The sequence below is a fragment of the Kogia breviceps genome, chromosome 4 (genome assembly GCF_026419965.1).
Source record: "Kogia breviceps isolate mKogBre1 chromosome 4, mKogBre1 haplotype 1, whole genome shotgun sequence".
NCBI classification, from domain to species: domain Eukaryota; kingdom Metazoa; phylum Chordata; class Mammalia; order Artiodactyla; family Physeteridae; genus Kogia; species Kogia breviceps.
Window position 1 is genome coordinate 30,459,522 of NC_081313.1, and position 25,861 is coordinate 30,485,382.

Here is a 25,861-nt window from a genome sequence, read left to right on the forward strand (position 1 = left end):
CATCCCATAGGTTTTGGGTCATCATGTCTCCATTGTCATTTGTTTCTAGGCATTTTAAAATTTCCCCTTTGATTTCTTCAGTGATCACTTGGTTATTATGTAGTGTACTGTTTAGCCTCCATGTGCTTGTATTTTTTAACAGATCTTTTCCTATAATTGATATCTAGTCTCATAGAGTTGTGGTCGGAAAAGATACTTCATACAATTTCAATTTTCTTAAATTTACCAAGGCTTGATTTGCAACCCACTATATGATCTATCCTGGAGAATGTTCCATGAGCCCTTGAGAATAATATGTATTCTGTTCTTTTTGGATCGAATGTCCTATAAATATGAATTAAGTCCATCTTATTTAATGTATCATTTAAAGTTTGTGTTTCCTTATTTATCTTCATTTTGGATGATCTGTCCATTGGTTAAAGTGGGGTGTTAAAGTCCCCTACTGTGATTGTTTTACTGTCGATTTCCCCTTTTATGGCTGTTAGCATTTGCCTTAGGTATTGAGGTGCTCCTTCGTTGGGTGCGTAAATATTTACAATTGTTACATCATCTTCTTGGTTTGATCCCTTGATCATTATGGAGTGTCCTTCTTTGTCTCTTGTAATAGTCTTTGTTTTAAAGTCTATTTTGTCTGATATGAGAATTGCTACTCCAGCTTTCTTTTGATTTCCATATGCATGGGATATCTTTTTCCATTCCCTCACTTTCAGTCTGTATGTGTCCCTAAGTCTGAGGTGGATCTCCTGTGGACAGCATATGTACGGGTCTTGTTTTTTCATCCATTCAGCTAGTCTGTGTCTTTTGGTTGGAGCATTAATCCATTTACATTTAAGGTAATTATCGATATGTATGTTCCTATTCCCATTTTCTTAATTGTTTTGAGTTTGTTATTGTAGATCTTTTCCTTCTCTTGTGTTTCCTGACTAGACAAGTTCCTTTAGCATTTGTTGTAAAGCTGGTTTGGTGGTGCTGAACTCTCTTAGCTTTTGCTTGTCTGTAAAGGTTTTAATGTCTCCATCAAATCTGAATGAGATCCTTGCTGGGTAGAGTCATCTTGGTTGTAGGTTTTTCCCTTTCATCACTTTAAATATGACTGGCCACTCTCTTCTGGCTTGCAGAGTTTCTGCTGAAAGATCAGCTGTTAACCTTATGTGGATTCCCTTGTGTGTTATTTGTTGTTTTTCCCTTGCTGATTTTAATATGTTTTCTTTGTATTTAATTTTTGATAGTTTGATTAATATGTGTCATGGTGTGTTTCTCCTTGGATTTATACTGTATGGGACTCTGTGCTTCCTGGACCTGATTAACTATTTCCTTTCCCATATTAGGGAATTTTTCAACTGTAATCTCTCCAAATATTTTCTCAGTTCGTTTCTTTTCCTCTTCTTCTTCTGGGAGCCCTATAATTCGAATGTTGGTGCGTTTAATGTTGTCCCAAAGGTCTCTGAAACTGTCCTTAGTTCTTTTCATTCTTTTTCCTTTATCCTGCTCTGCAGTAGTTAGTTCCACTATTTTATCTTCCAGGTCACTTATCCATTCTTCTCCTTCAGTTATTCTTCTATTGATCCCTTCTAGAGAATTTTTAATTTCATTCATTGTGTTGTTCATCATTGCTTGTTTGCTCTTTAGTTCTTCTAGTTCCTTTTTAAATGTTTCTTGTATTTTGTCTATTCTATTTCCAAGATTTTGGATCATCTTTACTCTCATTATTCTGAGTTCTTTTTCAGGTAGACTGTCTATTTCCTCTTTGTTTATTAGGTCTGGTTGGTGTTTACTTTTCTCCTTCATCTGCTGTATGTTTTTCTGTCTTCTCATTTTGCTTTACATACTGTATTTGGGGTCCCCTTTTCACAGGCTGCTGGTTCATAGTTCCCGTTGTTTTTAGTGTCTGTCCCCAGTGGCTAAGGTTGGTTCAGTGAGTTGTGCAGACTTCTTGGTAGAGGGGACTGGTGCCTGTGTTCTGGTGGATGAGGCTGGATATTGTCTCTCTGGTGGGTAGGTCCACGTCTGGTGGTGTGTTTTGGGGTGTCTTTGTCCTTATTATGATTTTAGGCAGCCTCTTTGCTAATGGGTGGGGTTGTGTTCCTGTCTTGCTAGATGTTTGGCATAGGGTGTCCAGCACTGTAGCTTGCTGGTCGTTGAGTAAAGCTGGGTATTGGCCTTGAGATGGAGATCTCTGGGAGACTTTCGCCATTTGATATTATGTGGAGCTGGGAGGTCTCTCATGGACCAGTGTCCTGAAGTTGGCTCTCCCACCTCAGAGGCACAGCACTGACTCCTGGCTGGAGCTCGAAGAGCCTTTCATCCACACGGCTCAGAATAAAAGGGAGAAAAAAATAGAAAGAAAGAAAGAGAAAGAGAGGGAGGGAGGAAGGAAGAGAATAACATAAAATAAAGTAAAGTAAAATAAAATAAAGTTATTAAAATTAAAAATAATTATTAAGAAACAAATTTTAAAAAGTAAAAAAAAACAAAACCAAAAACAAATGGACGGACAGAACCATAGGACAAATGGTGAAAGCAAAGCTATATAGACAAAATCACATGCAGAAGCTTACACAAACACACTCACAAAAAGAGAAAAAGGGGAAAAAATATTTATCTTTGCTCCCAAAGTCCACCTCCTCAATTTGGGATGATTTCTTGCCTATTCAGATATTCCACAGATGCAGCGTACATCAAATTGACTGTGGAGATTTCATCCACTGCTCCTGAGGCTTCTGGGAGAGATTTCCCTTTTCTTGTTTGTTCGCACAGCTCCCAGGTTTCAGCTTTGGATTTGGCCCTGTCTCGGCGTGTAGGTCTCTTGAGGGCGTCTGTTCCCTGCCCCGACAGGATGGACTGAAAGAAGCAGCTGATTCGGGGGCTCTGGCTCACTCAGGCTGGGGGGAGGGAGGGGCACGGATGCAGGGTGAGCCTGCGGCGGCAGAGGCCAGCTGGACGTTGTACCAGCCTAAGACTCGCTGTGCTTTACCCCGGGGAAGCTGTCCCTGGATCACTGGACTCTGGCAGTGGTGGGCTGCACCAGCCGAGAGGGGAGGTGGGGATAGTTACCCGTGCTTGCACAGAGGCTGCAGCAGCAGCCTTAGTGTCCCATGCCCGTTTCTGAGGTCCGCGCCCATAGCCGCGTCTTGCACCCATCTCTGGGCCTCCTTTAAGCGGTGCTCTTAAACCCCTCTCCTCACGCACCCTGCAGGAAACCAAGAGGGAAGAAAAAGTCTCTTGCGTTTTCGGCAGCCCCAGACCTTTTCCCGGACTCTCTCCCTGCTAGCCATGGCGCACTAGCCCTCTTCAGGCTGTGTTTACGCCGCCCACCCCAGTCCTCTCCCTGGGATCTGACCTCCGAAGCCTGAGCCTCAGCTCCCAGCCCCTGCCCACCCTGGCGGGTGGGGAGACAAGCCTCTCGGGCTGTTGAGTACCAGTTGGTACTGATCCTCTGTGTGGGAATCTCTCCACTTTGCCCTCCTCACCCCTCTTGCTGTGCTCTCCTCCACGGCTCCGAAGCTTCCCCCCTCCGCCACCCGCAGTCTCCGCCCACAAAGGGGCTTCTAGTGTGTGGGAACCTTTCCTCCTTCACAGCTCCCTCCCACTGGTGCAGATCCCTGTCCCTGTTCTTTTGTCTCTGTTTTTTCTTTTCTCTTTTGCCCAACCCAGGTACGTGGGGAGTTTCTTGACTTTGGGAGGTCTCAGGTCTTCTGCCAGCGTTCAGTGGGTGTTCTATAGGAGCAGTTCCACCTGTAGATGTATTTCTGATGTATCGGTGGGGAGGAAGGTGATCTCTGCATCTTGCTCTTCCAGCATCTTGAAGCTGCCTCCTTTTCCTATTTTTGATAGGATTAATTTTTTGTTTCAATTTTTTCTCTATTATTATTTATTATAAAAAATGTCTTAGCGATTGCTTGACAGTTAGTAATACATCTTTAATGTAGCAAAGTCTCTATTCAAATAATATTTTACCATTTCAAATATAGTATAAACTGTATACTTTCATTCCTCCCTCCCAACCTTTGTGCTATTTCTGTCACACCTTTTACTTGAACATATGTTACAAACCTCACAATATGTTATTATTTTTGCTTTATAGCCATTTATCTTTTAAGGAGATTTAAATATTTTACATTTAATGCCTTTTACGTTACCCTCATTTTTACCATATGTGGCACTCTTCATTTCTTAGTGTAGATTCATATTTCCATTTGTGTCATATTTGTTCTTTGTGAAGAATTTCTTTTAACATTTCTTGTAGTACATATGTGATGGAAATGAGTTATCTCAGCTTTTGTTCTTCTGAAAAATCCTTTATTTCACCTTCTTTTGAAATAAAGCCAGAATTTCTATGGCTTTAGAATATTAGATTGAGTTTTTTTTTTCTTTCAGAACTTTAGAGATGTTGTTCTGTAGTGGTTTAGCCTGGATAGTTTCTGCAAAGAAGTTGCTAGTCTTTGTTTTTTCTGTATTTTTTTTTTCTCATCTAGATTTTATTCTAGCCTCCCTCAGTGGCAGTACTCCTTTGCCTGGGCCTGTGAGCAGGAGGGCATTCATTCTGTCTCTGCTCCAGCTCTAGGCTGCTATTTGTTGTTACTTGGTGGAAACTTGAGGCAGTCAGCTTCCCCCAGAGACAGGAGATATTTGCCTGGGCCTTAGAGCAGGACATCATTGTTTCTTAGTGACCAATTTTTTTCAGTGTGTTTTCTCGTGTGTGTTATAATAGCAGTACATTAACACATGTAATTTAGAAATTAATGTGTGTGTGGGGGGTGTATTATGTTCAACAGTTTTACTGATCAGAGTGTATAGTCAGAATTGTTTGGAAGCTACTGCTTTAGAGGGTCAGAACTAAGAACTCTGACAGATTTAAAGTGGAATTTGCCACTTGCTATTTGATTTCATGACAACACAATTTGGATGGTTCACTTTATTTTAGTGGGTAATCTCATTTATAAGCATAGAATGTTTTACAATGCACATTTTATTTAAAATATTATTTAAATATTAAATAAAAATTAAAAAACATTAATTAGATTTATATGCTTAAAAGGTGAAGCAGTCTTTGTGAACCCTTTTGTATTTTAAAATCCTTTCTTTTTTATAAATGAAAACCTCCTTATTTTTTTTTAGGACTGTGAGGACATGGGAAGTTGAAAATCCAAAGAAGCAAAAAAATGTGTTTAAACCACGGACAATGCAGGGTAAAAAAGTAATTCCCACCACTTGTACATATAGTAGAGATGGAAACCTCATAGCAGCTGCCTGCCAGAATGGAAGCATACAGATCTGGGACCGAAATTTGACTGTAAGTTAAGGACATTTAAGTCCTCTTTTCTTAGAAGAAAACTACCTTACAAAGCCAAACATCATGTTAAAATATTATGAAGGTCAATTTCCTGAGTTTAGCTCTAATTTAAACTTCAGTGTTAGTTGATAAAACATTGGGACTTCTGCAGTAAACAGCATTTTAGCAAACATTCCAGCTCAGTATTTTCCAATGCGTATTAGATTTTGTTTTTAAAATAAGCTAAACCTTTTGGTATAAAATTTAAAAAGCATAGTGCAGTTTACTATATGACATCTCAGTATACTTGATTTTGAAAGGGAAGGATTTGACAGTAATATAAAACAAGACTAAGCAGAGCACTAGAAAATACCCTTTAAAAGATTTGAGAAAACCATGAAATAGCAAGGACAATCCATCAGTTGTTATACAATTATTTCTTTAGTAATTTAAATAATATTTTGTTTTGACATTCTGTGACATTCCATTTGAATAGGTTTCAGATCTTTTTTCTTTTCAGTTTTTGGTCATTATTAGAATAAATAAACTTTGGAATTGGAAGGGATCATAGAATTCTGTAACCACAGAAATAATGAATAAGATAATGAATAGCCTTTGGCTAATTTTGTGAATTACCAGTAAGCTTTGAAAAGGGTTTTGTTGTATGCATAGATGGTAAAACAAGAATTTTTAAGTGGAATGATTCCAGATTACCAAAGTTAAAATCTACACTAATGTTATAATACAAATTGGTTACCTTATTTTTTAAAAAACTTTATTTTATTTACTTATTTTCGACTGCATTGGGTCTTCATTGCTGCGCACAGGCTTTCTCTAGTTGCGGCGAGCGGGGGCTACTCTTCGTTGTGGTGCATGGGCTTCTCATTGCGGTGGCTTCTCTTGTTGCAGAGCACGGGCTCTAGGTGCATGGGCTTCAGTAGTTGTGGTGCATGGGCTCAGCAGTTGTGGCTCATGGGCTCTGGAGCACAGGCTCAGTAGCTGTGGCACACGGGCTTAGTTGCTCCACAGCATGTGGGATCTTCCTGGACCAGGGCTCGAACCTGTGTCCCCTGCATTGGCAGGTGGGTTCTTAACCACTGAGCCACCAGGGAAGCCCCAGTTATCTTATTTTAATAAAAGGTGATGGTCAAATTATTAATTTAATAATAGTACATACTATATGCAGGCACTATTATGGGCACTGCAAATACTGTCGATTATCCAAAATTTCTGCCTTCATAGAGTTTACATTCTTGTTCTTTTTAACAATTATAAAAATAATTTTCTTTCAAATAAAATTGCCTATCAAACACTTACATTTTGAAAGGGGCCCCAGGAAACCTAGTTGTCTTTTCAGGCAGGTGAGTTAAAGTCAGTTTTCTTGGAATAAGGTAAAAAATAGTGATAGGAAAAAGGAGTCCATGTTGAGATTGCTGGAAATATCTTCGGCATTTTCTGTTTGTCAGATCTTTTTATTTGTTTTCATCTCCACTATAAACCCCATAATGCTTCATAACAGCTCAGAGATTTAAAAAATCCTTTGAATTGTAAACTGAGTTTTAACAAAGCAATAAATTTTTTAGTTCCTAGCTTTCATCGTCTCTGAGTGCTGTTGATTTAAACATAGAAATTCTAAAACATGAAGTTTTCTTATCTAGCTTTAATAGTGATGTGTTTGGTGTATATATATTTACATATATATATGCCTTTTCTTAGAAACCATATATTTTCATAAAGTTCAGTATAGATTTTAGAGATGGACCTTGCACATCTCTTGAAATAATTAGTATATCTCCTATTTCCCATTTTGTAGAAACCAAAGCTATTTGAATGCCAGTTCCCCCCCACCAAATCTTTTAAGCCATTCTTCTAATCACAGACTTTGGTTCTGTTTGTTTAATAATACATGAATGTAAAGCTAATTATACCATATCCTATTCATCATATTTCATTCATATTTTTAAACTTGCATGTGTGTGTGTGTCACCTGAAGACAAATCAAATTGAGAGGAAAAAACTTGCTAGCAGGAAACACAGTTTGATTAAAAAACAGCTTAAAAAATATTCTTAACTATTACTTTAGCAATAGTAAGTCATCTACAGGGAAACACTAAAGCTGGGGTAAGAAACCCTAATAACAATGGTTTTTTCCACATAGTAGCCAAAGAATTACATGGCAAATAATGGTTAATACATGTTTTGTGACAATTAAGTAAAGCTATCACAAGTGCCATGTTTAAGCATAGAATTTTCATTAGACAAATTGAACTTCAGCAAATTAAATGAAATGTATTTCTTTTCTTAGAAGTAAAGTGTCTGTCAGTGATAAATTCCTGTGTTCTCAAGACCTACCTTTATTCTAGAATTATGCTGGCTAGTATAGCAGCCACTAGCCACATGACTATTTCAATTTAAAATAATTAAAATAAAATACAATTAAAATGTTAGTTCCTCGGTCATACTAGCTACTTATTGGACAGCACAGATAGAGAACATTCTCATCATTGCAGAAAGTTCTGTTGGACATTGCTGCTCAAGAGAAGTGTTTGTTTGCCCAGCATCCCTCTCAGTCATATGATGCTCGGCTGTCTTTAAATTTGAGAGGAAGCCCAGTTCAGAGGAGCTTCTACAGGTCTGCGCTGCCTTCCTGCTCTCTCACTCCCCATTCAGCAGCACTTATGTGAGCAACAGCGAGGAGGCCAGTGCTTGGTTGGAGTAAAGTGAGGGAGGTGCAGAATATGGGGAGATGACGCTGGAGAGGTAACAGCATGCCCCCTGACTCAGGGCCTTTGCATATGTGGAACCCTTCAGCCTCCAACGTTCTTCTCTTGGGTGTTCACATGGCTTTTCCCCCTCACCTCTTTCAGTACTTTGCTCAGATTTTCACTTCTCGCAGGCCTTCCCAGACTCCACACTATGTACAATTGCAACCTTCACCCCACCAGGGGCACTCTCTATCCCTCTTATTTTCTTCCATAGGGCTGATCATCTTCTGACATACTATACTGTATATTTTACTTGTTTATTGAGATTGTCAGTTTATTTCTAAGAAGTCATTAAAAAATAGTAGCATAAAGTACTATCCTTATTATGTGAAAGCATAACGAGATAGAGATATGAGAGAGAGAGAGGGAGGGAGGGAGATACTGATGTTATTTTTCATGTATCCTTAATGATGTAGAAACACATAATCTGTGTTAACATAGATGGATTTTTGAAAACTGTTTTCATGTCTCTCTCACGTATAATTTCTGGCTTTTAAAATATTCCAGCTTGTATAGTCTTATGAATACCCAATGACTTCTTCTGTTCAAATAAAAACACCTACCGAATTCTTTGGACATATTTTGCTCAAAGCAGCATTAGTGCTCTTTAATATCTATCAGGAGTCCACAGTATGCTAGACTCTTTACTAAAAGAACATGCTGCACTTCCTTGTACTGCAGTCACTCTTTGTAGACTAAGATTTTGGCAGGAAAATGAGGACCCATCATCTTCATGGAGTTTTGCTTTCCCTAGATCCAGGTGATGGGAGGGAATAATATTGAAGTTTGATTTGGCAATAGGGTACTAACAGCAACTTGACCCGCTCTCCACCTGCCTGCCTCCTGCTGCTCCTTTGGCCTGCAACCCCAGCCCAGATTAGGAACATGACCACATGCTACAACCCCTTACCAGGAAAGCCTCAAGCCTGTGAGACACTGCAGAGACATTTCTCTAGCTCAGAGGTTGATCAGTGCCCACATTCTCTCAGCCATGCTAGAGAATGGTTGGTATGGTTCAGAGAAAGCTGGGGCAAGAACTAGTAATCACACCAGGAGATAAGCTTCTGCGCAAACAAGCCCCTGGTGAATAAGAGAACAGGTATGAAGGAGAAAGAATACAGAAAATAAAATCACCAGTAGTAGCTTGCATCCAGTGTTCCACAAATCTTTAAATGTCTCCAGTCACCTTCAGATAACCCAAGTTAAGATTAGGTTGATTTATGGCCTTTGACATCTTTCCCTTTATTTGTATGTGTGTGTATGTGTGTGTGTATGTGTATACATACACATACACACACACGTGTATATATATATATATATATATATATATATATATATATATATATATATACATATACACACAGACACAGAGTAAAATGTTTTGTTTTTATAATGGAGAATTTACAATTTGCTTTTTTTATTTGAGACTGTAACATGGACAGCCTTGTAATAATAGATATAGTTCTAATTGGCTTTTTTCAAAGTTTCTTTATTTAAATGGAATCATAATTTTATAAACATGAAATATACACTTTTCAAAAAATTATTATTACTATTACTGTTTTGTTAATTGCCTCTACTCTTATTATCCTATCTCTAACTCATGATGCTTGTAAGTTACCTGGTATGTATCTTTCTGTACTTTTCTCCATAGCTCTATGCCTGTCCATATATCTAGCTATCTACCTAGATCAGGAACATTTCACCTGGTGGTAGTTTTGAGAACCTACCGTTTCACCGAGAATGAGACAAATGACAAAAAGGTGTCTTTTCCCTTCTTTTTGCAAAGACCGATCGCACTTAACACTAATTCTCAGCTTTCACCCAGTATTAGTTGTTTAAGTTAAAGCAGTGAAATATTGACTACTGGGGGGAGAGAAGTACATCATAGAGGAAAAAATGATACTTTTAAACAATTTTTAAAAATCAAGTGATTTATAAAATGGTTCTAATATCTTCCTTTGAGGAAAAAAATGGTGTGTCTCTGTAAAAAATATAAAGAGTCATGTTAAAATTTTGAATATAGATTTCTGTCTTTTCATTAGGCTTAATACTTGGAGTTTAGAAAATATATATGGAGAGCTAAAAGTCTACCACATAGCTCTATAGCACATTTTTTGTAAATGACACCTGAGACGTACAATTACACTTTACATTACTTGGGGCTTTCATTCCATCAGTCCTGAGTTTCCTAAGTTCTCTACACACTTGTTTTCCTTATTCATGAAATGAGGGCATGATCCCACCTTGTCTGGTTATTTTTTATTTTTATTTTTTTGCGGTATGCGGGCCTCCCACTGTTGTGGCCTCTCCCGTTGCGGAGCACAGGCTCCGGACGCGCAGGCTCAGCGGCCATGGCTCACGGGCCCAGCCGCTTCGCGGCATGTGGGATCTTCTCAGACCGGGGCACGAACCCGTGTCCCCTGCATTGGCAGGCGGACCCTCAACCACTGCGCCACCAGAGAAGCCACTGTCTGGTTATTTTGAGGATTATATTTGGTAATATATTTAAAGCACCCAGAACACGACTGGCACATAGCAGGTTTTAATAACTGTTCTTCTTCCTCTTTTCTTTTTAGCTCCTAGGCGATTTACAGTTTTTACAGAATGGTGAAGTTAGATCTCAGGATGCTATTTAATTATGGCTGTGAAAGTGTCATGAATTTGAGTGTGACAGATGCTTTGGAGACTAAAAGTATGACTTAGGAAGATAAGAATGTAGATCCCCACTAGAGCCAGTCATTCAATGTATGGAAATACAACCATCGTCAATAAAGAAGATCTTTATATATCCATTGGTTAGTGTGCCTCAGTAGATATGAATTATAATTATTTTTAAAATAAACATTCAAGAGAAAACATATGACATACAACTTTTATTACATAGAGTTTTTAACATGGGTATTTTTCAAAGCTCATTTTTCAAAAAAATATGTCATTGATTCAAAACACAGATAAACCATCAAAACTGTGAAATTACTTGCAGGCCCTGAAGTTAAGTTCTGATTTGTCAATTATTTTAAGGAAAGCTTTAAAGTTTTACTTATAATGCTCTTGTAAAATGTCACATATTTTTGGAAGCAGCATTTGTAAAAATGGGAATATACTAGTTTCGAAAAAATCAGGTTAAAAGTTTTTCTTTTAAATGTAGATGATTGTTATCCTTGTATTTTTTTGTTTGTTTGTTTTGGCCGCAGGACATGTGGGATCTTAGTTCCCAGACCAGGGGTTAAAGCCATGCCCCCTGCATTGGAAGCATGGAGTCTTAATCCCTGGACTGCCAGGGAAGTCCCTGTTATCCTTGTTTTTTGAGGGCAGGAAAAATAATTGAATTTCAGACTTCCAGTTAAATATGGTAAGTTAAACAAGTTAAACACATTCATTCAGTTCTGTTCGCTCCTGAAACCCCACTAAAATGACAGAAAAGGAATTTTTAAAGCATAAATTCACATAGACAAAGAGAATTAGAGAGGAGATGACAGCAGGATAGAGAGGTCAAGACACTTTTGGAAGCTAGAAACCAGGTAATTGACTTAAAGTATTTTAAGTACTTTACATGTAATATTTTATTTTATCCTTACAACAGTCCTATGATAGAAGTAGTTACTGTCATTATTTTACAGATGAGGAAACCAAGACAAAAAGAAGTTGTGTTGCCTACCCAAAAGTACAGTTAGTAAGTGGTAGAACCGGAATCCAGTCCTAGGCAGTCTGGGGCAAGCGCTTACACAAGGTGCCAGCAAACTGTGGCCCATGTGCCACATCTAGCCCACCACCTGTATGACCTGCAAGCTAAGAATGGTTTTTACATTTTTAAGTGATTCTATTGTTTTCCTGTGGTTGCTGTAACAAATTTGCTAAAAACTTAGTGGCTAAAACAACACAGACTTCTTTTTTTTTTTTCGGTATGCGGGCCTCTCACTGTTGTGGCCTCTCCCGTTGCGGAGCACAGGCTCCGGACACACAGGCCCAGCGGCCATGGCTCACGGGCTTAGTTGCTCCGCGGCATGTGGGATCTTCCCGGACCAGGGCACGAACCCGTGTCTCCTGCATCGGCAGGCGGATTCTCAACCACTGCGCCACCAGGGAAGCCCCAACACAGACTTCTTACACTTACGTAGTTAAAAGTCTCATTGAACTAAATATCAAGGTGTTGACAGGACTGTTTTCTCCTTTGGAGGCTTCAGGGGAGAATCCATTTCCTTGCCCTTTCCACTTTCTAGAAGCTGCCCACGTTCCTTGGCTCATAGCCCCCTTCCTCCATCTTCAAGGCCAGCAACAGTGAGTTGAGTCCTTTTCACTTTGCAAAACTATGACTTTCTCTTCTGCTTCCGCCTTCCACTTTTAAAGACCCTTTTGCTTACATTGTGTCTCCTGGAATAATTGCCCTATTTTAAGATCAGTTGATTATGAATGTTAATTCAATTTGAAATCTTAATTCCCCTTTGCCAGGTAAGGTAACATATTCATAGGTTCCAGGGATTAGGAGATTAGAAATCTTTGGGGGGCATTACTCTGCATACCACAGTGGTTTATAAAAAAATCAAAATAAGAAAAAATATTTCATGACACACAAAAATGATGAGAAATTCAAATTTCAGTGTCCATGATGAAGTTTAATTAGAACACCCTTGCTCATTCATTTTTGTATTATCTGCGGCTGTTTTTGCACTACATTAGCAGAGTTGAGTAGTTACAACAGACTATATGGCCCTCAAAGCCTAAAATATTTTACTGTCTGGCCCTTTACAGAAGAAGATTTTGACCCCTGACATAGTGTTTCTAATCAGCTTTTAGTACCTTACTCTTATATATTAATGAAGAGACAAGGATCACCAGATATTTGAAGAAATCCTCTAACAAGAAATACAGAGACTAAAACAATCTCAGAGGGGAGAGAGAGAGAGATAATGTAGGAAACAGAAGAATATTTCAAGAAAAAAATTCTATATTTAATATTCTCAGAGAGGAAAGAGAATATTGCAGACAAGAAACTAAAGCAGAATACTACAGAAATTTTTTGAACACTTAGAGTTCAAGAAAGAGCTCTTGGAAAATAAATAGGTGATACTTGGGGGGAAATCCATAGGAGTATTGAAAGAAATAGTCAAGGAAATCTCCTGGAAAATAGCATAAAGCACAGTGAGAAAGAAAAGATGGACTTAAAGGTCAATTCAGGGCCCAATATTTGACCAGAAAGTTTTAGAAAGAGAAAATGTAGAGGAGAGAGGATGCAATTAGGTAAGAAATAATTACTACTGCCCTTCTCCCACCCCCACCCCCCACGATTACCCCCAAAAGTCTCAGAACTGAAAAGATTTTTTTTCCAGGTAGGAATTACTCATCAAGTGCTCAGCACAGTGAATGAAAAAGACATCAAACCATACGTCATGAAATGTCAGGACACCGGGGTTATAGAGAAGATCCTAAAACTCTCAGAGAGAGAGAAAACTAGGAAACATGTAATAGAAGGATGTTGGAGCCATCTAATTTAGGATGTTGATAAGACAGTTGGTCAAGATGTGTGAGATCATGGACTCCTAGCCCAATAGGGAAGGAAATGAAGAACAGGAGGGGCTGATATGTGGAGGGAAAGTAGAGAGATCACTTCATTCGCTCCACAAAAGTTACTGAGCACCTTTTCTCGTCCAAGTACTATTCTAGGTTCTGGGGATACCACAGGGAACAAAACAGAGACCCCATCCAGTTTGCTTTCAAAGGCCCTGAAGGAGCTGGAAAATTGGTATTTTGAGGATTTATCAGAAAACATGGTACAATCTTTTTTAGTGTTTTTAAGGATTTTTTTAAAAACGCTTTCTAAGCACCAAATTCAGCTGTCTTTTTACAGTCTCTGTTCTCCTTATTGACAGTATCACTCTTTGAAACAAACTTTTCTCCTGCCAACTTCCCTCTTGCCCTCTGAACTCCAGGTAGTGAGGCAATCTTGACATGTGTGACAATTACTACCTTCTTGTCATTATTATTCTCAGCCTCCTTCACTGGCTGTGTTTCCCACCGTCTCCATACTAGAGTAAAAGGACATCATCTTTCCTAGTCTCCTGTCAAGCAGATGAACTATTTTAAGCTCAGTTATCATTACTTGCAGTGACTGCTGACTGAATCTGTGGCTCTTAATTCCATCCTACACGTTCTTCTACACTCCGGAGGCGCATTCACTTGCCTGTGAAAGAACCCCACCAGGATGTTAAGCTCAAAATACCAGGACACAACTCCTCATCTCCTTTAGAAGTCACTCTTCCTTTTGACTTTGCTAGTTTTCTTAATTTATATTTCCATTTAGAACTTCAGGATATTCTCTATCTCCTGTAAATTCTATGTTTTAGTGTCCCTCACATCTGCCCCCTCAGTTTCATCTCTTTTGCCTTCACTCTACTTCTGACTTTCATCACCTCTCACCTCTGTTGTTGGTTATCCTTTCCCCTCTCTGTCCATCCTCTCTGTTTTACTCAGCCCCAATTTAAATCATGTTCAATGCAATAATCACTGCTTCGGTGCTTACCACATATTGAGGATAGTCCACGTTTCTGCAGACTGACACCTACAGCCTTTCAGTTTGTGTTTAACTTGTCTTTGACTATATCTCCCACAACTTTCTCCATAAATAGAAAAACTCCTTTTTAAAATCAGATTAGATTATACTCTGTTCTCTCCTCATCATCCTCTGCTTTACTACTTTACGTGCCTGTCTCTGTACTGACCACTGTACCCTGTCTGTCTCTCCTGCAAGCCCCCCACTACTGGAGGAGGTCTCACCCAGTGAAGAAGGCAAATCAGATACCATTCTCTCCATGATGCTGTTGCACAGTCATGATGGTATATTTATGGACTAGAAGATTATGTATCTAGGAGTGTAAATCCTGAAGACATTCAAATAACAGAATTAGGTCAAATGTTTAAAAAAATTAATCTTCCACTTAAAAATCTCATCTTTTTAATAACATAGTTGCCATAGTTTAACCCATGGTGATGGTGAATTTCCCCAGGCTGCAGAAATGTCTAGTTATTGACCTAACATTGCCTCACACTATTGAATAGGGAATGGGTAATTCAAATAGTGAAATAAAGCAAGATTCTGGTGTCTGCCTATCTCTTCAAACTCATCTTCTACCATTCTCCTTCATGCTCAGGAAACTCCAAGCTAGTTGGCCTCTTTCTATTCTTCAAGTATTGTTAGGCCTTCTCCACCTTGTAGCCTTTGTACTTGTTATCCTTGCTGCCTATAGGCCTTTGCCATGGTTATTGGCCTGAGTGTGGCTGCTGACCTCTCATTCTGGCCTCTGGTGAAATGTCATCTCAAAGAACCATCAAGCAATGTAGTAGCTGAGAATATAGATTAAGAAGACTGGTTCTAGAGCCAGACTAGACTACTGACTAGAGTAGTACTGCACTAGAAAGCAGGCTTTCTCCTGCTCCTGTTTCTCTGTCCCATTACTTTGTTTTATTGTCATTATAGCACTTAACACTGTGTAATTACTTTGTTTCATTTTTCATTTGCCTTCTCATGCATTTTGTCTCCCCTTAAGCTTCGTAAGGTCAGGGACTTTTTGTCTTATTTGCTATTTCCCCGTGCCTAAGAACATGGCATAGAGTATGTGCTCCCAGTTAATGTTTGTTGAATAAATGGGTGAATGGATGCTATCAGAGCATCATAGGTTTTATCTTGGACTAATTTCATTTTCGGTTGCTGTTATTCTTTTTCTTTTCTTTTTTTTTTTTTTTTTTTTTTTGCGGTACATGGGCCTCTCTCACTGCTGTGGCCTCTCCCGTTGCAGAGCACAGGCTCCGGACGCGCAGGCCCAGAGGCCATGGCTCACAGGCCCAGCCTCTCCGCGGCACGTAGGATCCTCCCAGACTGGGGCACGAACCCATGTCCCCTGCATTGGCAGGCTGACTCTCAACCACTGTGCCACCAGGGAAGCCCTGCTGTTATTCTTGTTTTTAAATTTTAAATTACTGTTAATCAAGCTTCATTGTTATCAAATGAATGTGTTGTTACAGGTTATTTGATTTAGCCTTCAGTATGGAACGATGCTTATTTGCATCAATAGTATTTTTAGCCTATTGTTTTCTAATAAATAGATTTTAAAGTGTATGATACTAATAAGAGCTAATATTTATTGAACACTTACTTTGTGCCAGCTGCTGTTTTAAGTGCTTTTTATATATGTTAATTCATTTGACCCTGAGGACAACACTGTGAGGTAAGTACTACCATTAACCAAATATTTTAGATGAGAAAACAAACTAAAGCACCACAGAGAAAGGTTTAACAACTTGTCAAGGTCGTGCAGCTAGTAAATTGTGGAGCCAGGCAGTCTGCACTAGAACCTTTACTCCTAATTGCTGTGTCACACTGCTTTATGGTTCAAAAATGAATGATCCTGATGGAGATATTCTAAAACTAGACTGTGTTGATGGTTGCACAACTCTGTAAATTTACTAAAAGTTGTTGAATTGCACACTTAAAATGGGTGAATTTTATGGTATTAAGTTATGCTTTGATAAAGCTGTTTAAAACGTAAATGATCCTTACTCTTTTGGTTAAAATGGATTATAATCTTTTCAAAACTGTATCTACAGTAAAACTTTAAACCCTGTGTTCTCTTGCCACTGGAAATGGGAGTAGATGAAGTAGGTAAACTTTTATCCTGCCGAAGTTGACTAAGGACAAAAAAGCTTGTGTCACTGTCATGTGCTCTTTGCAGGAAAGGATTTTTTTCTTCCTTACCTGTGGATTCACTGGGATGCAAGGCATATATAGGTATTTGTTGAATTAACTTTCAACAGTTTAATTTATCTGCACCCTAGGTATTTAAATTGTATCCAAAAGATCCTTGCTTTCATACTCTAATTTTGAAATATAGACCTTATGCAGTATCCTGAAAAAGGCAAAACTTATGCACTATCTCAATGCATAGACATTAACATATAGAAGGAAAAAATATAACTGATGAAAATAATGTGTGAAAAAATTCTTAGGTTTAGTTACTGATCAAAGTTGCTCAGGGAAGCCTGAAGGAAAATTAAAATTGGGTTAACATAGAATTTACTTACAAAGATTTGCAAGTATTTTTAAAGCATTTTAACTTGTGAGTAAAAACAGAAGAATCTTCCCCTGAATGTGGTAGAAGAAAACTTACATGAATATTTATGGATGTGTGTTGATATTTAGAAAAAAAAAGGAAATCAGTCATGAACCAAAAACCTCCAGTTTAAAATACAAGACTGCTGTTACTGAGTCAAATATATGCACATCATAACTAAGCAGTTAGTATAATCTTATATTTTCGTTATAGTGAATAAATAGACCAGAGGGGCTATGTAGATTCAAGAGAGTGATGTAATTTTTGTCACTACTTGGTAACTTGTAGGTAGCCAAAATAGTAAAGTGAAAGTAATTATGAAATGTCTGTAAAAAAGGTAAGACAGTTTTATCTGCATTTTTGTAATCATGAATGGAGACAGTCATTTTGTAACTCTGTTTTTAATTTTGTTAGACGTGTATCCAAAACATAGCTCATAATTTCCTCTGAAAACTTGGTCCCAGGAACCTCTTTAATTGCCCCCAAAGAAAGTTTATTTTGGTTAGTTTTTTCTGATTTAAAAAAGTAATCCATATTTATTTATAAAAATATTCATCTGAAGTAGAAAAGCATGAGAAGAAAATAAGTCACCTGTAACTTTACTAATCAGAGATGAACATTTCTAGATTCTTTTCTCTACTCACTTATAAGGTGTTGTGTGCCTTGCATATGTGTTTGTTTCAGTATGTAGGGGTTTTTGGTAGCCCTAATAATTAATATTCTCTTCTCCCTACATGGGTTCTAAACAAATTAATAAATAAGACTAATCACTAAAGCATGACAGATGAAGGCCAGAATCCACCTTTGTTACAGATGGTAGAGGAGGATGAAAGCCAGAAGTCCTTGCTGACTAACTCCTGAATTGAATAGATTTGCCCAGCCAGGCTGGCCCCAGGAAGACTCAGGGCATAGAGATGCAGAGGATAATTACCCATTAAGGGCAGCTTGTACCCAGGAAGGAAAAGGAGAGAGCTGAGCCAAGCACTCTCAGTGAATTCTTCCCACATTCGAGTCAGATTAATAAACTGCCTTCCTTTCTAGGGAAGAGTGAATGAGAAGTGGGGAAAGGTTGGGGTGAGAGGATATCAGATCAAGTAGGGCCTTGGAGGCTGTGTAAAGGAGTTTGAACACACTCTTCTGAGGGTAATGAGAAGCCATTAGACAGATTTTAGGAGAAGAATGACATCATCTAAGTTATATTTTTTAAGGAATCACTCTGCATGCAGTTATTCTCTGCACAGAGAATAACTACAGCGGGAGAAAGGTGGAGGCAAGGAGACTGGTTGGGGGCTGGCTGGTGCAGACATCCAGGTCATTTCTTGGACGAGGGTGGTAGTGTTGGAGGTGATGTTCGGTTTCTGAAGATTTTTTGAAACTAGAATTGACAAATGGGTAAAATTTAATGTAAAGGCAATTTTTTCACAGTATTTTACATGATGCCTTTTAAAATAGCTGTACACTGGTGTATGTAATATGGATGATTTGGAAAATGATTCCATAAAACACATTTGATCATTTCCTTTCGTGATGCCTGATTTTCTAATAAGTAGGGTATTTGAGGTTGAGAATTTGGATTTCATGAAAACCTGCCTTGATTTTGTGTTATTTTAGTTAATTTTGAACAGCTAATTTTATTATTTATTATTATTTTATATATTTATATTTTTTTAAATTATTTTATATTTTTTCTTTTATTATTATTTTATATCAATTGGCAATATGGAGAAAATACTCCCTAATTCTTAGAAGAAAAAAACAGAAGATTTTTAGTGTTTTCTATAGCACAAGCAGAGCCCTTTGCAGTTGTCTAGATAGGACTGTTATGTCGTCTAAAATGGTCAGACTCTGTAGGGTGACTGTACTCTCTAGAAAGCCTATATAAGGGATGCCTCTCTCTAAGAGAGATATTTCCTGAGCCATGTTTCTCAGCTACAGGACAGCTCTGATTTATTTTGTAAGCTGACGAGGCCAAACATTACTGTTTTAACCATTATAAACAAGATAGTAAATGTTAAATGTTCACTCAATAGAGCCACTAGTAGTGCTTTTATATACAGAAAATAGTGTCTGAGCCAAAAATGCAAAACAATTCTCTGGTCTACATGCATTCTCTTTTAACTTACTCTTTGATTCATTGCAACTGGAGAAGTGATGTAACCAGTGATGATTTGAGCTCCAAAACTCTTGGTGCTACAGTGATTCTTCCTATTTTGTTTTATTTTGTTTTTTCCGTCTTCTTTCTTCTATTAATTACCCAAGCCTTACCACATTTCTTTAAACTTCTCAGAAACTTTAATTTTTATAACGTGAGACCCAAATTAAAGAGCATTGCAAGATTCTGTTAAACCTCAGCAATTCAGAATATTTTAAATATTTACCAGTTTTGTTCCATATCAGAGTTTTTGTGGCTTTCAGCTCTATCCTACAAAGTAATGCAAGGATCAAATCTTAATTCAGAAGTATTTTTAAAGTTATTGCTCAAATTTATTTATAGTTCGTTTATAAAGAATTCTCACTCTAAACTGTCTGATTAAAGAATTTGGCTTTTTGCTGTAAACATTTTACCCTAGGTAGAAAACACAGATGCTCATGGGACAGGTGGTCAGGAAGCCAGTTGCTGTGTACATCATGTGGTTAACCCTGTTTTATTCTGAAAAATAGTTTTTATACTCTCTCAATTGGAAAATACAATAAAGAAAGGACTCACTTGTCTTGTAAAGCTGTGTACTCTTTATCCACAGTAAATTACATTTTACATTGTGACCCACTACGCACGTATCTTTGCACAGACTGACATACACACACACAGAGAACTGAAATAGTTTACCATAAAAGTTCCTAATCTTGCAATGTACAGTGCACTCTAATGTTTTTCATTCCATTTGATTTCATTTTTAAAAAGTACTGATCATAATCTATTAAATTGATCTTATGACCCACTAATGAGTTAGAATCCAGAGTTTGCAAAACACTTCTAAATCATGTCCCCAGTATAATTTGATCTTCACAGGTGAGGTAGGCAAGGCTAATATCCTTTTGAAACATAATTAAAGCCTGCACTTAAAAAACAGAAGCTTTGACTGAAGAAGAAGAAATGGTTTGGGGCACTGAGTGACCAGAGGTCATAATAAACACAATAGGCACTTGAATGGTGAGGGAGAGGAAGGGGAGCTGTAGAGATCTAGATCAGGAGGCACATGGATGCAAAAGATGCTTTCCCTGCCTTGGCATTTTTGCCTAAGCCCCTGAAGACATCTGGCATGCCACCAGAAATCACCTGTGGTTGGAACATACTCAGTTGCTGGTGTCTCGAAAGGCTGCCAAAATTAGTTTGCAAGGCCTTACCTCTCAGATTCCTGTAGTTCACCCCCAGAAATCCCATCCATACTAATCCAGTCTAGTTTCTCTAGTTAAGTCTATTTCCCTAACTTCATCTGTTTGCATGCTACTCTCATAATTCTTTCCTTGTCTATACAGCACCTTATTGTTTACTTAGTTAAAACTTGATTTATTTTAAAATTATAAATACTTTTTAAATTGAGGTAAAATTCACGTAACATACAATTAACTATGTTAAAGTGTACAGTTCAGTGGTATTTAGTGGTTTCACAGTGTTGTGCAACCACCACCTCTCTCTAGTTTCAAAACTTTTTCATCACCCCGTAAAAACACTCTGTGACCATTAAGTGATGACTCATCATTCATTGAAGGAAATAATTCATTCTGTACTATATTTATGCTTTAATTACTGAGATAGTGAATCAAGATTATAGACATGGTATAAAATTAAAACATTTTGCTAAGTTTAAATGGCCATAGCTAAAATGGAATTCTTTGTCATTGACTAGATCTAGTAGCCAGATGACATTTTGCTGTTTTATTTTTAAACCGAGGAAGATTTGCCTATAAACCATTTAGTAGCAGAGCAAACTTTCCAAGTGCTCTGAGTTAAAACATATGGAGGTACTAAAGATACTTGCATGAGGCTTGAATGTTTTCCCACACATAAAATGTGTATCTCAAAGAGGGAAAGATATTTTAGACATTTCACTAAAATACTAGTTTGAAATTATAGCAAATACATGGTAGTTATTTTTATATTGATAAATTAAGCATGCTTTTGTTTAATAAGATATAAGCCAAAAAAGTCTCTGCTGTATTCCTAAATCCACGTTCTTAAAGAAAGTGACCCTCCTGTATAAATCTGAAACTGATACAGGTGTGTGTGTGTGTGTGTGTGTGTGTGTGTGTGTGTGTGAGAGAGAGAGAGAGAGAGAGAGAGAGAGAGAGAGAGAGATATTTTGATAGCAGTTGCGTGTTTGTATGGGGTTTCCCCATTTACAAATATACACTTGGACCAAATACTTCTGTTTTATCTTATAGGAGAGTATTTTTTTAATATTTTGAAAACCAATACATATTCTGTGTTTTTCAATTAGCTAAGAATATTTGCTAAACTTTACTTTCTGTACTCTCTGTTACAGAAACAGTGGATAGATTGAATATGTTGTTTAAAGAGAATCTCTAGCCTTACCCCACACAGTAGCTTGCCATACCCCTCTTGGTGTGGCATTGGAGTGGGGTGATCTTGAGAGGGAGGCCTATTTTTTTCTCTTTCAGTAAGTGGCTGTAAGCAAGAGAAATGTATGATCAGACTTAAGTTTTTGAAGAATCTCTTTATTGTCTCTATGGAAGATAAATTGGAGGAAATTAAGGCAAGAGACAGTTAAGGCAAGGGGTTCAGTTAAGAGGTCTCAGGTGAGTCCAGTCCCGAATGAACGATAATGAGGAACTCAACCAAGTTTGTGGAGTGAGAATGGAGACCAGTCGAGAGCAGTGAATCAGAAAGGTATTTAGGATGTGTAGGACAGATATGACTTAAATGTTTGTGGATGAGGAGTGAAGGCTGAGTGACTGACTAGAGTAACTGAAGACCCATGCCACCCATCAGGGCAGGGAGGTTTGCCTGAAGAAATAGAGAGAGAAGGGAAGGCTGTAAGGGGTTTGGTTTGGGATGTGTCAAGTCACAAAATCCTGAAGTCCGTATCCAACTCAGTTGAATAAATGAATAAGTTTGCTAATTCTTAGGGGTAATTTACTAATATCCACGTCCATTACTCTCTTTTCCTATATTTTGAAAAATGCACTAACTTTTGCCCTGGGGCTGGATTTCTGTTTCCAAAACCTGACTGAGATCTGATTCTTTCCTCCATGATCTAGCCTAATTTCTTTGTTTCTGCTGATTGAATTACTATGCCTTGACCTATGCCTCTGTACCTGTATTACCACTTTGTTTAGCACCTCTGGCCCAAGTTTAATTATGATCCTTACCAACTCCCTTCCTGCCTTACTCACCTTTGGCTCAGAATCCCTTCTGGATGCATATCCTTGAGAGAGATGGTGCAGTAAACTTTATTGGAGGTGTATTTTCTCAGTGTCCCTGTGCACTGATTTTGATAGGGCATAGGAGAGAACACAGCACTGTAGCCTGGAGGAAGAGTACTGTATTAGGTCTTGTGCCACTGCTGCTTCAGAATTAGCTGTTTAAAGTAAGTCACTCAACCCCTCCATGCCTCAGCCTCTTTTTCTGTAAAATGAGTAGGTTGGGCTAAAGGACCTTTGAAACTCTACCTTCAGTTGCAAAAATTTGTCACAAAATTTACATCTGTAATATTTGACTCCGTAGAATTGGATTTGATAGAACTGTGTATCAAATACAGTGTATTTTAAAGAATAGATAAATTAAATCTTTTCTTTATAGAAATTGAATGTAAAAATAAATCTCAGTGAAAATTATTTCAGTAAAATTAAATTGAAAAGGGGGAAAAAAAAAAACCCTGAAAAAGGAAAATGGTTTATTTGTGCTGCTAAGATAATTGATAAAGGAATTAAATTAGCCTGATGGAGCTCATTCTGAAATATATTTTCTCCATGAAATTAATTGAAGTTGAGATAATTTGATTAAAATATATTTGAAAAAATATATTTCAAATATATTTGAAATGATGGGGCCATTTCAAAAGGACACAGGAGCCAAATTGAAGGAGCTCCTAATGTTCAAATCTGAGACAAGTCTATGAACTGTATCTGGGACAAGTCTATGAACTGTAATCCATAGAATAAAGTAAACATCCAGGAATATATATATACACACATGTACAAACACATGCATACATAATTTCTTACAGTAGAATTCCAATTAATGTAGAAGGAAAGACAGAAATAGGAAATCACTGTGGGGCAAATACCACAGTAATAATTATTGCAAGCAAGAATCATCAATGGATGCTAAAATTAGTAGGCAACAGTACGATGAGAAACAGGGTATTTACATAATCTCAAGGTATTTCCTCACAAGGTACTAACTACACAGGGAACAATAATGACTTTACATTGGAGGAACCTGGTAGACACCACCTTAACCAAGTGATTAAAGATCACATCACCTGTAACAAGACATTGCCACTGTATAACTCCTGATATGGTGCATGAGAAGGTATAGTGTCACTGCTGTTGTATTCTTGGTAAAAATATATAACTTCTGTCTAATAATGAGGAAACATCAGATAAATCCAAATGGAGGGATAGTCTGTAAAATAACTGGCCAGTACTCTTCCCAACTATCAAAGTAAACTATCCCAGACTGGAGGAGACTAAGAAGACACGACAACTAAATGCAATGTGGGAGCCTTGTTTCAGTCTGGACCAGAAAAAAAGATAGTAGTGGGAAAATTGGTGGAATTCGAATAAGGTCTATAGATTAATTAATAGTATTCTGCACTGTTAAGGTGCAGAAAGGGTATATAGGTATAGGTGATATTTTTGTAATTTTTCTATAAGTTTAGAAGTATTTTGAAATAAAGAGCTTAAAACATGTATTTTAACCTTAAAAATGATTTTGAAACAGCCTTGGTGTCAACATGGCAAGGTTAAGTCAACTCATACACCCTTTCCCCTGCCTGTACACTAAGCCTGAAAGTGCTAAAGTTAATAGATTTTGAAAAATTTGAAAGAGATAATTTTAGGGCAGCAGGAAGTTCTTTTTAATAAATGGCGAGGTAAATTTTTGGTCTTCAGCATCCCTGAGGATTAGTTAAAGCCTAAAAAAGAATGGGTTCAAGAGCTTCCCCGGTGGTGCAGTGGTTAAGAATCCTCCTGCTAATGAAGGGGACACAGGTTCGAGCCCTGTGTGGGGAAGATCCCACATGCTGCAGAGCAACTAAGCCCATGCACCACAACTACTGAACCTGCGCTCTAGAGCCCATGAGCCACAGCTACTGAAGCCCACACTCCTAGAGCTTGTAAGCTCTGCAACAAGAGAAGCCACTGCAATGAGAAGCCCACGCACTGCAAGGAAAAGTAGCCCCCGCTCGCTGCAACTAGAGAAAGCCCGCGTGCAACAACAAAGACCCCACACAGCAAAAATAAATACATTAATTAATTAAAAAGAGGAAAGGAATGTGTTCAAGAAGCATATGTGCATGCCGCAGAGCAACTAAGCCTGTGCACCACAACTACTGAGCCTGCGCTGTAGGGCCCCTGAGCCACAACTACTGAAGCCCCCGCACCTAGAGCCTGTGCTCTGCAACAAGAGAAGCCACTGCAATAAGAAGCCCGTGCACCACAACGAAGAGTAGCCCCTGCTCGCGGCAACTAGAGAAAGCCCACATGCAGCAACAGAGACCCAACGCAGCCATAAATAGATAGATAGATAAATAGCGCTAGCATACGTGCATATAAATGACTTATCTTTTGAGGGTGACCATCTGGAGGACGGACAGTCATGTCTCCTGATGCCATTAAATGAATTGTGGATCACATGAGTCTTAGTGGGAAGTAGAGGAGAGCCTCCACTCCAAAATCCCCAAATGCCAAATGCTCACTTTCCCAGCCTTCTTTGTGTTAATAGAATGCAGGTAATCAAAGTAGGCTTGCTTAGCCAATCAAATTCTCCCACTATGGCCTTTGATTCAGGAGCTAATGAGAGGGAAGAATTCATTCTTGTGTGGGAGTGGAAGTAGTGGCAACCATTTTAGGGGTAGCAGTGACCCTGATGGTGTCACATGCAACATTCTGAAGTGGTAATGGTGTCCTCTAGGCTTGTTCTGGGTCCTGAATCTGGCTGGGACCCTGGCTGTGCAATGTCTGCTAGTTCCCACACATTTTCTGAGCCTGGTTCTGTAGCCTCCCCAGCAATTTTAGGATGCACTTTCTATTCTTTCAGTAAATTCTTCTTCTGCTATAACTGAGAACTCTAACTGATAATGTACAGATCTGTTAATCAGAATATCAGGAGCAAGATAGAGCCCTTTAGCGTGTGATTTTAATGGATTTAATAACTGTTTCCTGTGATTTAGAGAGCTGTCTGGAACTTTAAAGTGTCTCCATCTTTCTTATTCTTTTAGGACACTAAAATGAGTTTATGTTGCAAGAGTTGTTTTAAGGCATGTGTATTTTTCAGCTCTTCAAGGTTTAATATGCTTTTATATGTATTATATTGAGCTAGTAAGTTGAGTTTGAGAGTCATTATTATGTAATGGTTAACAGAGTAGATTCTGGAGATATGCCTGGATTCAAATCCAGGCTCTGTCACTTACCTGAATAACAGTTTCTCCAGTTATGAGACAATAACAGCACCTACTTCTGGGCTTGTTAGGGGGACTAAATGACTGTGTGTGTGTGTGTGTGTGTGTGTGTGTGTGTGTGTGTAATTGTGTATA

General features: G+C 38.2%; 1 protein-coding gene across 3 annotated transcripts in view; it reads left to right on the forward strand.

Annotated features, from left to right (window-relative positions):
• Positions 1 to 25,861, forward strand: part of WDR70 (WD repeat domain 70) — a 303,223-nt gene that overhangs the window by 185,378 nt on the left and 91,984 nt on the right. For all 3 annotated transcript variants that reach the window (XM_067030887.1, XM_059060266.2, XM_059060267.2), the window contains exon 10: positions 5,119 to 5,293. In XM_067030887.1, coding sequence (XP_066886988.1) covers positions 5,119 to 5,293 — 175 coding nt within the window. The remainder of the gene's footprint in view (positions 1 to 5,118; positions 5,294 to 25,861) is intronic.